Genomic DNA, 14,713 nt, shown 5'->3' with positions numbered 1-14,713 from the left:
TCAGAATCGAGGCAAAGAGTAACGGAGCAAAGTACAGAGAGATCGTTGATGAAAACCTGCTCCAGAGCACTGCGGACCTGTCACGTTCGTCATTTGGATGAAGAGAGGAGGACCAAGGCGCAGCGTGATAAGAATACATTCTTCTATTTATTTAACGAAACGAAGAACACTTAAACAAACTATGCAAAACAACAAACGAACGTGAAGCTATATATTAAACAAGTGCATACACAGGCAACTTACATATAGACAATAACCCACGAAATACCCAACGGAATATGGCTGCCTAAATATGGTTCCCAATCAGAGACAACAATAAACAGCTGCCTCTAATTGAGAACCAATCTAGGCAACCATAGACATAAACACCTAGACTAGTAAACACCCCATAAACATACAAAACCCCTAGACAAGACAAAACACATACATCCCCCATGTCTCACCCTGACCTAACCAAAATAATAAAGAAAACAAAGATAACTAAGGTCAGGGCGTGACAGGACCTCAGACTGGGGAGAAGGTTCACCTTCCAACAGGACAATGACCCTAAGCACACAGCCAAGACAATGCAGGAGTGGCTTCGGGACAAGTCTCTGAATGTCCAGAGTGGCCCAGCCATAGCCCGGACTTGAACCCCATCGTACATTTCTGGAGAGACCTGAAAATAGCTGTGCAGCGACACTCCCCATCCAACCTGACAAAGCTTGAGAGGATCTGCAGAGAAGAATGGGAGAAACTCTCCAAATACAGGTGTGCCAAGCTTGTAGCATCATACCCAAGAAGATGCAAAGCTATAATCTCTGCCAAAGGTGCTTCAACCAAGTACTGAGTAAAGGGTCTGAATACTCATGTAAATGTGTGATATTTCAGCTTTTTCTTTTTAATAACTTTGCAAAAATTTCTAAAAAACTGATTTTGCTTTGTCATTATGGGGTATTGTGTCTAGATTGATGAGTGAAACAAAACAATTGAATACATTTTAGAATAAGGCTGTAACGTAACAAAATGTTGAAAAAGTCAAGGGGTCTGAATACTTTCCGAATGCACTGTAAAATAGATTAAATTGAGATTGTGACAGTGATCTGCACACTTGTCCGACGTGTTTATTTTATGCCTGCTACGTAAGAGAGACAAGAATTCATGATAAGAGGAGAACAGTTGCTTCGCGAGGCAACTACCTGAAAATACATTATTAATACATTACAGCAGTCATAAAAGTATGCCTTATTTACTTTGAAGTACTAAAATTGTGATTTTTGTTCAAACAGCATAGACAGCAGCTCTTTAGAGATGAGATGACTTCGAATGAAATAATAAAGTCATCAAGTAAAACAAAAGTAATAAACACAACTGAAATATTTTATTAAAGTAATGAGAATAAATTATGGTTAATAAGTAATAAGCCGTAAATGGGCAGTCACTACCATCATGGAACTTGTAGTAATTGTTTCATCCTGTGTTGTTACAGCGTTCAACCCACATAATGCATTTAAAATGAAAAATAATAATAAAGTTACTTTTTAATTTTTTATTATCGAACGGAAACTGAACCAACCTCAGAAAGCACTAATTGCTCAGCACTACTTAGACGGAACCCAAACCGGCTGTGCGCGTGCGCCATCGTGTGCTATCATGCATAATTGTATTTTGTCCCCCTACACCAAACGCGATCACGACACGCAGGTTAAAATATCAAAACAAACTCTGAACCAATGACATTAATTTTGGGACAGATGGAAAAGCATTAAACATGTATGGCAATTTAGCTAGTTAGCTTGCACTTGCTAGCTAATTTGTCCTATTTAGTTAGCTTGCTGTTGCTAGCTAATTTGTCCTGGGATATAAACATTGAGTTGTTATTTTACCTGAAATGCACAAGGTCCTCTACTCCGACAATTAATCCACACATAAAACGGCCAACTGAATCGTTTCTAGTCATCTATCCTCCTTCCAGGCTTTTTCATCTTTGAACTTATATGGTGATGGCATCTACACTTTCATAGTATTACCACGACAACCGGCAAAACAGTTCGTCTTTCAATCACCCACGTGGGTATAACCAATGAGGAGATGGCACGTGGGTACCTGCTTCTATAAACCAATGAGGAGATGGGAGAGGCAGGACTTGCAGCGCGATCTGCGTCAGAAATAGAAAGGAGTTCTATTTTAGCCCTTGGCATCGCAGACGCTCGTTGGCGTGCGCGAGCAGTGTGGGTGGAATAATTGAATAACATGGATTTCTAAATTAATTTTGCGACGCTGGCGCAGTGTCCGGTCTGGTCAGCATGTTATTGTAGTTCAATAACCAAAATAGATTTTTTCAAACTGAAGGTGTTAACGCTTCACTTTTTCTATATTTTCTTTTGTTACAAAGTGGAATTAAAATGGAAGGAATTTTCATATTTGGTCAACGATCTACACAATTTACTCTAATGTCAAAGTGGAAGAAAAATTCTAACATTTATGAAAAATAAGACCAATGTATTTTTATTAGATAAGTATTCACCCCCCTGAGACAATACATGCAACTCAGTGCCTTCCTGAAGACAAACAATCTATACAAAACACTTCAGTTGTCACGTTCCTGACCTGTTTTCCATTGTTTTTGTATGTGTTTAGTTGGTCAGGGCGTGAGTTGGGGTGGGCATTCTATGTGTTGTGTTTCTATGTTGGGTTTAATGTGTTGCCTGATATGGTTCTCAATTAGAGGCAGGTGTTTGACGTTTCCTCTGATTGAGAACCATATTAAGGTAGGCGGTTCTCATTGTTTGTTTGTGGGTGATTGTCTTCCGTGTCTGTGTATGTCGCACCACACGGGACTGTTTCGTTTTTGTTCGTGTATGTAGTCTGTTCCTGTTCGTGCGTTCTTCGTGTTATTTTGTAAGTTCGTTTGTTCAGGTCTGTTGACTTCGTTTATTGTTTTGTAATCTATTCAAGTGTTTTTCGTGTTTCGTCGTGTTATTAAATTCATCATGTATTCCACCTACGCTGCATTTTGGTCTGATCCTTCTCGCCTCTCCTCATCCGAGGAGGAGGAAGAAATAGACGAGCGTTACATCAGTCTGGTTTTAGACCCCATCATAGCACCGAGACTGCATTCGGAAAGGTGGTAAATGACCTTTTAATGGCGTCATACCAAGGCTCTTCATCTGTCCTCGTGCTCCTAGACCTTAGTGCTGCTTTTGATACCATCGATCACCACATTCTTTTGGAGAGATTGAAAACCCAAATTGGTCTAGACGGACAAGTTCTGGCCTGGTTTAGATCTTATCTGTCGGAAAGATATCAGTTTGTCTCTGTGGATGGTTTGTCCTCTTGAAAAATCAACTGTAAATTTCGGTGTTATTCAAGGTTCCGTTTTAGGACCACTATTGTTTTCACTATATATTTTACCTCTTGGTGATGTCATTTCGGAAACATAATGTTAACTTTCACTGCTTTGCGGACGATACACAGCTGGACATTTCGATGAAACATGGTGAAGACCCAAAATTGCCCTCCCTGGAAGCCTGTGTTTCAGACATAAGGAAGTGGATGGCGGCAAATGTGTTACTTTTAAACTCGGACAAAACAGAGACGCTAGTTTTAGGTCCCAAGAAACAACGAGCTCTTCTGTTGGATCTAACAATTAATCTTGATGGTTGTACATAAATCTTGTTAATCTTGATGGTTGTACAGTCTCAAATAAAACTGAAGAACCTCGGCGTTACTATGGACCCTGATCTCTCTTTTGACGAACATATCAAGACTGTTTCAAGGACAGCTTTTTTCCATCTACGTAACATTGCAAAAATCAGAAACCTCCTGTCCAAAAATGTATCCATGCTTTTGTCACTTCTAGATTAGACTACTGCAATGCCCTACTTTCTGGCTACCTGGTTAAATCACTAAATAAACTTCAGTTAGTGCTAAACACGGCTGCTAGAATCTTGACTAGAATCAAAAAATGTGATCATATTACTCCAGTGCTAGCCTCTCTACACTAGCTTCCTGTTAAGGCAAGGGCTGATCAAGGTTTTACTGCTAACCTACAAAGCATTACATGGGCTTGCTCCTACCCATCTTTCCAATTTGGTCCTGCCGTACATACCTACACATACGCTACCGTCACAAGACGCAGGCCTCCTTATTGTCCCTAGAATTTCTAAGCAAACAGCTGGAGGCAGGGCTTTCTCCTATAGAGCTCCATTTTTATGAAATGGTCTGCCTATCCATGTGAGAGACGCAGACTCGGTCTCGACATATACAGTGAGGGAAAAAATTATTTGATCCCCTGCGGATTTTGTACGTTTGCCCACTGACAAAGAAATGATCCGTCTATCATTTTAATGGCAGGTTTATTTGAACAGTGAGAGACAGAATAACAACAAAAAAATCCAGAAAAAACGCATGTCAAAAATGTTATAAATTGATTAGCATTTTAATGAGGGAAATAAGTATTTGACCCCCTCTCAATCAGAAAGATTTCTGGCTCCCAGGTGTCTTTTATACAGGTAACGAGCTGAGATTAGGATCACACTCTTAAAGGGAGTGCTCCTAATCTCAGCTCGTTACCTGTATAAAAGACACCTGTCCACAGAAGCAAGCAATCAATCAATCAGATGCCAAACTCTCCACCATGGCCAAGACCAAAGAGCTCTCCAAGGATGTCAGGGACAAGATTGTAGACCTACACAAGGCTGGAATGGGCTACAAGACCATCGCCAAGCAGCTTGGTGAGAAGGTGACAACAGTTGGTGTGATTATTCACAAATGAAAGAAACACAAAATAACTGTCAATCTCCCTCAGCCTGGGGCTCCATCCAAGATCTCACCTCGTGGAGTTGCAATGATCATGAGAACGGTGAGGAATCAGCCCAGAACTACACGGGAGGATCTTGTCAATGATCTCAAGGCAGCTGGGACCATAGTCACCAAGAAAACAATTGGTAACACACTACGCCGTGAAGGACTGAAATCCTGTAGCGCCCGCAAGGTCCCCCTGCTCAAGAAAGCACATATACATGCCCGTCTGAAGTTTGCCAATGAACATCTGAATGATTCAGAGGACAACTGGGTGAAAGTGTTGTGGTCAGATGAGACCAAAATGGAGCTCTTTGGCATCAACTCAACTCGCTGTGTTTGGAGGAGGAGGAATGCTGCCTATGACCCCAAGAACACCATCCCTACCGTCAAACATGGAGGTGGAAACATTATGCTTTGGGGGTGTTTCTGGTAACCGCATCAAAGGGACGATGGACGGGGCCATGTAACGTCAAATCTTGGGTGAGAACCTCCTTCCCTCAGCCAGGGCATTGAAAATGGGTCGTGGATGGGTATTTCAGCATGACAATGACCCAAAACACACGGCCAAGGCAACAAAGGAGTGGCTCAAGAAGAAGCACAGTAAGGTCCAGAAGAAACACATTAAGGTCCTGGAGTGGCCTAGCCAGTCTCCAGACCTTAATCCCATAGAAAATCTGTGGAGGGAGCTGAAGGTTCGAGTTGCCGCTTTGGCAAAGTGGGTGGGGTTATATCCTGCCAGGTTGGCCGTGCTTCTACACCTGCATTGCTTGCTGTTTGGGGTTTTAGGCTGTATTTCTGTGCAGCACTTTGTGACATCAGCATGTAAGAAGGGCTTTATAAATAAATTTGATTGATTGGCCCTGTCCGGGTGTATCGTCGGACGGGGCCACAGTGTCTCCCGACCCCTCCTGTCTCAGCCGCCAGTATTTATGCTGCAATAGTTTGTGTTGGGGGGCTAGGATCAGTCTGTTATATCTGGAGTATTTCTCCTGTCTTATCCAGTGTCCTGTGTGAATTTAAGTATGCTCCCTCTAACTCTCTTTTCTCTTGGAGGACCTGAGCCCTAGGACCATGCCTCATGACTACCTGGCCTGATGACTCCTTGCTGTCCCCAGTCCACTCCAGTCCACCTGCTGCTGCTCCAGTTTCAACTGTTCTGCCTGCGGCTATGGAACCCTGACCTGTTCACCGGACGTCCTACCTTGTCCCGGACCTGCTGTTTTCGACTCTCTCTCTCTCTAACTCTGAATGATCGGCTATGAAAAGCCAACTGACATTTACTCCTTAGGTGCTGACCTGTTGCACACTCTATAACCACGGTGATTATTATTATTTGACCCTGCTGGTCATCTATGAACGTTTGAACATCTTGGCCATGTACTGTTAAAATCTCCACCTGGCACAGCCAGAAGAGGTCTGGCCACCCCTCATAGTCTGGTTCCTATCTAGGTTTCTTCCTAGCCACCATGCTTCTACATCTGTATTGCTTGCTGTTTGGGGTTTTAGGCTGGGTTTCTGTAAAGCACTTTGTGACATCGGCTAATGTAAAAAGGGCTTTATAAATACATTTGATTGATTGATGTTAGAAACACCTTTGGCAGCGATTACAGCTGTGCGTCTTTTTAGGTAAGTCTGTAAGAGCTTTGCACACCTGGATTGTACAATATTTGCGTAATTTTTTTTTTTTTAATTATTCAAGCTCTGTCAAGTTGGTTGTTGATCATTGCTAGAAAGCCATTTTCAAGTTTTGCCATAGATTTTCAAGCCGATTTAGGTCAAAACTGTAACTCGACCACTCAGGAACATTCACTGTCTTCTTAGTAAGCAACTCCAGTGTAGATTTGCCCTTGTGTTTAAGGTTAATGTCCTGCTGAAAGGTGAATTTTCCCCCCAGTGTCTGGTGGAAAACAGACTGAACCAGGTTTTCCTCTAGGATTTTGCCTGTGCTTAGCTGTATTTGGTATCTCTTTATCGTAAAAAACACCCTAATCCTTGCCAATGACAAGCATACCCATAACATGATGCAACCACCATCCTTGAAAATATGAAGAATAGAACTCAGTGATGTGTTGGAATTGCCCAAAACATAACGTTTTGTATTCAGGACATAATGGTAATTTCTTCGTCACATTTTTTACAGTATTACTTAAGTGCCTTGTTGCAAACAGGATGCATGTACAGGCTTCCTTCTTTTCACTCTGTAATTTAGGTTAATATTGTGAAGTAACTACAATGTTGTTGATCCATCCTTAGTTCTCATATCACAACCCTTAAACTCGGTAACTGTTTTAAAATCACCATTGGCCTCATGGTGAAATTCTTGAGCAGTTTCCTTCCTCTATGGCAACAAAGTTAGGAAGGACGCCTGTATCTTTGTATTGATACTGGGTGTAAAACCTAATTTATAACCACCATACTCAAAGGGATATTCAGCGTATGCTTTGAAATATATATATATTTTTTTAAACACATTTACCAATCAGTGACCTTTTTTTGTGAGGCTTTGTGGTTTAATCTGTGCTTGAAATTCACTACTTGATTGAGGGACCTTACAGATAATTATATGTGTGGGGTACAAAGATGGGGTAGTCATTCAAAAATCATGTTAACCCCTATTATTGAACACAGCATGAGTCCATGCAACTTATGTGATTTTATTTGTTAAACTTATTCAGGCTTGCCATAACAAAGGGGTTGAATACTTGACTCAAGACAATTCAGTTCTTCATTTTTTTATACATTTGGAAAAATGTCTTCAAACCAAATTTCACTTTGACATTATGGGTAGTGTGTGTAGATCAGTGGCACAAAATATCAATTTAAAATTCAGGCTTTAAGTATGGCTAGACGGTGCACTGTCGTCCTCTCAGCACATATCAAAGCTGCAGGCTAAAGTTAAATCTAGACTTGGTTTCCTCTATCGTAATCGTTCCTCTTTCACCCCAGCTGCCAAACTAACCCTGATTCAGATGACCATCCTACCCATGCTACCTTACAGAGACATAATTTATAGATTGGCAGGTAAGGGTACTCTCGAGCTGCTAGATGTTCTTTACCATTCGGCCATCAGATTTGCCACCAATGCTCCTTATAGGACACATCACTGCGCTCTATACTCCTCTATAAAACTGGTCATCTCTCTATACCCATCGCAAGATCCACTGGTTAATGCTTATTTATAAAACCCTCTTAGGCCTCACTCCCCCCATCTGAGAAATCTACTGCAGCCCTCATCCTCCACATACAACACTCATTCTGCCAGTCACATTCTGTTAAAGGTTCCAAAAGCACACACATCCCTGGGTCACTCCTCTTTTCAGTTCGCTGCAGCTAGCGACTGGAACGAGCTGCAACAAACACTCAAACTGAACAGTTATCTCCATCTCTTCATTCAAAGACTCAATCATGGACACTCTTACTGACAGTTGTGGCTGCTTTGTGTGATGTATTATTGTCTCTACCTTCTTGCCCTTTGTGCTGTTGTCTGTGCCCAATAATGTTTGTACCATGTTTTGTGCTGCTACTATGTTGTGCTGCTACTATGTTGTTATGTTGTGTTGCTACCATGCTGTGTTGTCATGTGTTGCTGCCTTGTTATGTTGTTGTCTTATGTCTCTCTTTATGTAATGTTGTGTTTCTTGTTGTGATGTGTTTTGTCCTATATTTATATTGTATTGATTTTTTGATTTTTTATTCCAGGCCCCCGTCCCCGCAGAAGGCCTTTTGCCTTTTGGTAAGCCGTCATTGTAAATAAGAATTTGTTCTTAACTGACTTGCCTAGTTAAATAAAGGTTAAAAAATAAAACATTAATTTGGTAAAGGGGTGTGAATACTTTCTGAAGGCACTGTATATCATGACACCCCATTCTTTCTGCAGACATCTTTGAATCTTAATTTGGAGTAGATATTTAACTGAATTTTTTATCATTGAGACCTATTTACCCAAAATGGTCCACACGGACCAAAGCGGGTTTGTTAAAAAGTGTTTTCCTTGGATAACCTCTGTCGACTATTACATGTTCAGCTTATTTTTGTGTGGGGCTCCCGAGTGGCGCAGCAGTGTAAGGCACTGCATCTCAGTGCTAGAGGATTCACTACAGACCCTGATTTGATCCAGGGCAGTATCACAACCAGCCGTGACTAGGAGTCCCATATGGTGGCGCACAATTGGCCTAGTATCGTCCGGGTTAGGGGAAGGTTTGGCCGGGGTAGGCCGTCATTGTAAAATAAGAATTTGTTCTTAAATGACTTGCCAAGATAAACATATCTTAGACGACTTGCCAAGATAAACATATCTTAGACGACTTGCCAAGATAAACATATCTTAGACGACTTGCCAAGATAAACATATCTTAGACGACTTGCCAAGATAAACATATCTTAGACGACTTGCCAAGATAAACATATCTTAGACGACTTGCCAAGATAAACATATCTTAGACGACTTGCCAAGATAAACATATCTTAGACGACTTGCCAAGATAAACATATCTTAGACGACTTGCCAAGATAAACATATCTTAGACGACTTGCCAAGATAAACATATCTTAGACGACTTGCCAAGATAAACATATCTTAGACGACTTGCCAAGATAAACTTATCTTAGACGACTTGCCAAGATAAACTTATCTTAGACGACTTGCCAAGATAAACATATCTTAGACGACTTGCCAAGATAAACATATCTTAGACGACTTGCCAAAGTAAACATATCTTAGACGACTTGCCAAGGTAAACATATCTTAGACGACTTGCCAAGGTAAACATATCTTAAACGACTTGCCAAGGTAAACATATCTTAAACGACTTGCCAAGATAAACATATCTTAGACGACTTGCCAAGATAAACATATCTTAGACGACTTGCCAAGATAAACATATCTTAGACGACTTGCCAAGATAAACTTATCTTAGACGACTTGCCAAGATAAACTTATCTTAGACGACTTGCCAAGATAAACATATCTTAGACGACTTGCCAAAGTAAACATATCTTAGACGACTTGCCAAAGTAAACATATCTTAGACGACTTGCCAAGGTAAACATATCTTAAACGACTTGCCAAGGTAAACATATCTTAAACGACTTGCCAAGATAAACATATCTTAGACGACTTGCCAAGATAAACATATCTTAGACGACTTGCCAAGATAAACATATCTTAGACGACTTGCCAAGATAAACTTATCTTAGACGACTTGCCAAGATAAACTTATCTTAGACGACTTGCCAAGATAAACATATCTTAGACGACTTGCCAAAGTAAACATATCTTAGACGACTTGCCAAGGTAAACATATCTTAAACGACTTGCCAAGGTAAACATATCTTAAACGACTTGCCAAGGTAAACATATCTTAAATGACTTGCCAAGATAAACATATCTTAGATGACTTGCCAAGATAAACATATCTTAGATGACTTGCCAAGATAAACATATCTTAAATGACTTGCCAAGGTAAACATATCTTAAATGACTTGCCAAGGTAAACATATCGTAAATGACTTGCCAAAGTAAACATATCTTAGATGACTTGCCAAAGTAAACATATCTTAGATGACTTGCCAAGATAAACATATCTTAGACGACTTGCCAAGATAAACATATCTTAAACGACTTGCCAAGGTAAACATATCTTAAATGACTTGCCAAGGTAAACATATCTTAAATGACTTGCCAAGGTAAACATATCTTAAATGACTTGCCAAGGTAAACATATCTTAAATGACTTGCCAAGGTAAACATATCTTAGATGACTTGCCAAGGTAAACATATCTTAAATGACTTGCCAAGGTAAACATATCTTAAATGCTTCATCAGAAACACGCTTCTTGGGCTGTATCTTCTCTCGACGGAGAAAAAGCTTTTGATAGACTAGAATGGTCAAATCTCTCATCTGCCTTGGAAGAAATGGGAATTGGCTCCAATTTCATTAATATGATTAAAATACTATATGCCAATCCCTCAGCCACAGTTATAACAGGCCATATATGCTCAGCTCTGTTCAGAATCACTAAAAGTAGTAGACAAGTCGATCCAAATTCGCCTTTTCTATTCTTATTATCCATGGAACCCCTGGCCTAGGGGGTTCCATCGTCAATCGAAGAAAATAACACTTCTCTAAAATCTACTGATCACTTCATCTCATTATGCACAGACAATATTTTACTATATTTAGACAATGTATCTCAATCGCTCCCAAACGCACTGAAGACCGTAGATACATTTTATTGCTTGAGATTAAGCTGAATTTACCTAACCAAAATCAGCCCTACTGCCTTTCAAGACCCCGATGGAGGAGTCATCTCTACTTATGGAACCCCAATAGTTGCCTTTTTAAAAAATATATATTTGGGAGTATATATATTTCCTTAGATAAAACCACAGCCACAAACTAACAAAATGCTCAAAATCAGTTAAATCTGGCCTTGGTAGATGGAATAATATCCCAGTTGCCTTAACCAGCAGAATATCTATTGTCAAAATGAATATAATGCCGCTGCTGAATTTCTGTAGATCAATGCTTCCCATGGCTCCCCCTTCTGGCTATCGGGATTCAATTCATAGTCCAGTCTCAAAATGTACAGTACCAGTCAAAAGTTTGGACACACTTACTTATTCCTGGGTTTTTCTTTATTTTTACTATTTTCTACATTATAATAATAGTGGAGACATCAAAACTATGAAAAAACACATATGGAATCATTTAATAACCAAAAAAGTGTTTAACAAATCCAAATAAACTTTCTTTTTGAGATTCTTCAAAAGTAGCCACCGCATTCTCTCAACCAGCTTCATGGGGTAGTCACCTGGAATGCAACTTAATTAACAGGTGTGCTGTGTTAAAAGTTAATTTTTGGAATTTCTTTCCTTCTTAATGCGTTTGAGCCAATCAGTTGTGTCGTGACAAGGTAGGGGGGTATACAGAAGATAGCCCTATTTGGTAAAAGACCAAGTCCATATTATGGCTAGAACAACTCAAATAAGCAAAGAGAAATGACAGTCAATCATTAGTTTAGGACATGGTCAGTCAATAAGGAAAATGTCAAGAACTTTGAAAGTTTCTTTAAAGTGCTGTTGCAAAAACCATCAAGTGCTAGAGGTAGCACTTGACCCAGAGTTACCTCTGCTGCAGAGGATAAGTTCATTAGAGTTAACTGTACCTCAGATTGCAGCCCAAATAAATGCTTCACAGAGTTCAAGTAACAGACACATCTTAACATCAACTGTTCAGAGGAGACTGCGTGAATCAGGACTTCATGGTCAAATTGCTGCAAAGAAAAAACTACTAAAAGACACCAATAAGAAGAAGAGACTTGCCTGGGCCAGGAAACATGAGCAATGGACATTAGACTGGCAGAAATCTGTCCTTTGGTCTGATGAGTCCAAATGTGAGATATTTGGTTCCAACTGCCGTGTCTTTGTGAGACGCAGAGTAGGTAAACGGATGATCTCTGTATGTGTAGTTCCCACCGTGAAGCATGGAGGAGGAGGTGTGATGGTGTGCAGGTGCTTTGCTGGTGACACTGTCAGTGATTTATTTTAGAATTAAAAAGGCACACTTAACCAGGATGGCTAACACAGCATTCTGCAGCGATACGCCATCCCATCTGGTTTGTGCTTAGTGGGACTATCATTTGTTTTTCAACAGGAGAATGAGTCAACACATCTCCAGGCTGTGTAAGGGCTATTTGACAAAGAGTGATGGGAGTGCTGCGTCAGATGACATGGCCTCCACAATCACCCAACCTCAACCCAATTGAGATGGTTTGAGATGAGTTGGACAACAGAGTGAAGAAAAAGCAGCCAACAAGTGCTCAGCATATGTGGGAACTCTTTCAAGACTGTTGGAAAAACATTCCAGGTGAAGCTGGTTGAGAGAATGCCAAGTGTGCAAAGCTGTCATCAAGGCAAAGGGTGGCTACTTTGAAGAATCTCAAATATAAATTATATTTTGATTTGTTTAACACTTTTCTGGTTACTACATGATTCCATGTGTTATTTCATAGTTTTGATTTCTTCACCATTATTCTAAAATGTAGAAAATAGTTTAAAAAAATAAGAAAACCCCTTGAATGAGTAGTTGTGTGCAAACTTCTGACTGGTACTGTATAATATAATGATAGTTACTCATTTGATTAGCAACTGGACAAATTGCAATAATCAATATTCCCAATGAGTAAACCCAATACTCTATTCTGTCGAAATACAATCTTCAAATGACTAGCATTATTATTATTATTTATTTTGTAAGGACAAAAGGTAGACTGCAGATGGATATAGAAATGTACCCCTGGGCACCACCTACAACTAGTGTAACCTCTGTGAGGAAATAATTGGTTAATCAAACATCAATATCAACACAGGAATTGACAGAACTATAAGTAATGGTGTATCTTAGGTGTCGCTACCTAAAAAAGGCATAGCTAGATGTGTCAAGCGAAGGGGTATTGTTACAAATAGCCAGCTGCCCAAGCGGAAAGGCAAGTAATCGTTGCAATGAAACAAAGTATCAACGCTAATGTTGTCTAAACTGGGAAACAAATCTGCGACAATGTTGTTGCAAGTTTGTATTTCACGTGTCAGCAATCTAATCGAAAATATAGTTAGCTAGCTAGTTCGACGTTCACTAGCTGTAGCAAATTATTTTGGACCCAGTCAGGAGCTCTTACCTAAGTAGTTGATCCTGACAGCATTCGGTTCATTATATCCAATAGAGCGCTTGTTAACATCCCAAACCAGGTTACCAGAGCAGGACATCATGCTCGAACCTCCTTTTACTTAAAAATAGCATTGAAATACAGTTGTAAACCCTGCCTTCTGACTATCGCCTTTGGATGTTGTTTTGCTTGTTCTCTGTGGGGCCGTTGCGACGTACAGTAGCTAGCTAGTAACGTCAGCATGGGCGCTAAGCTAACTCTAGCTATATCAAGCTTTTATCTTTATCGCCCCTCTTCACTTTGCAGCTTCTCTTCGGTCGCTATATTCTTCTGATGCTTGTTATTTGGATGGCTCTCTACTTCTCTGTCTTGTTGTGTCAAACCCTTCCTATGCAACCAATGAACTCCCTGGTTGAAACAACGCAATAAAGCAGGTTCTCAGTGGTATGTGAACCGTTCTATGCGTTGTATTTCTATGTTCGAGACTATTAATCCAGACCGTCAACATTGCAGCCGTATGACGAAGCACTCAAGGAGAAGACGCTAGTCTCTAACAATATTAGTTGAAAACCCAGTTGAGGCCATTATATATAATATAGTTATAATTGCGCGATTATGTAGTAAAGTGTTATCATATTAATACTGGATGTGAAGGTAGATTAACAAATGGTAGACTCTGGGGACCGTTCAGCAGGACGCAAAGTTTTGGAGCATTCAGATGAAACGCGTCAAGTTCCTTGGTGCGCACACATCATTGACAACCTGAAATTGTCCTTCCATACACAGCACAGTGTGGTGAAGGCGCAACAGTGCCTTTTCAACCTCAGGAGGCTGAAGAAATTCGTCGTGGCCCTCACAAACTTTTACAGATGCACCATTGAGAGCATCATGTCGGGGGCACTCTGCCTGCCCTCTAGGACATCTACAGCACCCGGTAGCCGCCTGTTCACCCTGCCACCATCTACAGGGAGCTCCAAAAGTATTGGAACAGTGACACATTTTTGTTGTTTTGGCTCTGTACTCCAGCACTTTGGGTTTGAAATTATACAATGACTATGAGGTAAGTGCAGACTGTCAGCTTTAATTTGAGGGTGTTTTTATCCATATCAGGTAAACCATTTAGGAATTACAGTATTTTTTTGTTCATAATCCCCCCATTTTATGGGACCAAAAGTATTGGGACAAATTCACTTATGTATATTAAAGTAGTCAAAAGTTTAGTTCCATATTCCTAACATGGCATGATTACATCAAGCTTGTGACT

The 14,713-nt window shown here is 40.3% G+C and overlaps 1 protein-coding gene across 1 annotated transcript in view; it reads right to left on the bottom strand.

The window, feature by feature from the left end:
- Nucleotides 1–13,931, bottom strand: part of LOC129816116 (DDB1- and CUL4-associated factor 6-like) — a 74,945-nt gene extending 61,014 nt beyond the window's left edge. The window contains exon 1 of the mRNA XM_055870273.1: nt 13,462–13,931. Within this exon, the coding sequence (XP_055726248.1) occupies nt 13,462–13,552 (91 nt within the window). The 5' untranslated portion in view covers nt 13,553–13,931. The remainder of the gene's footprint in view (nt 1–13,461) is intronic.
- Nucleotides 13,932–14,713: the final 782 nt, after the last annotated feature.

Source organism: Salvelinus fontinalis, chromosome 19 (genome assembly GCF_029448725.1).
Source record: "Salvelinus fontinalis isolate EN_2023a chromosome 19, ASM2944872v1, whole genome shotgun sequence".
In the NCBI taxonomy this organism is placed as follows: domain Eukaryota; kingdom Metazoa; phylum Chordata; class Actinopteri; order Salmoniformes; family Salmonidae; genus Salvelinus; species Salvelinus fontinalis.
Note: the sequence above shows the minus strand (reverse complement) of the source record. Positions and strands in the feature narration are given on the sequence as shown.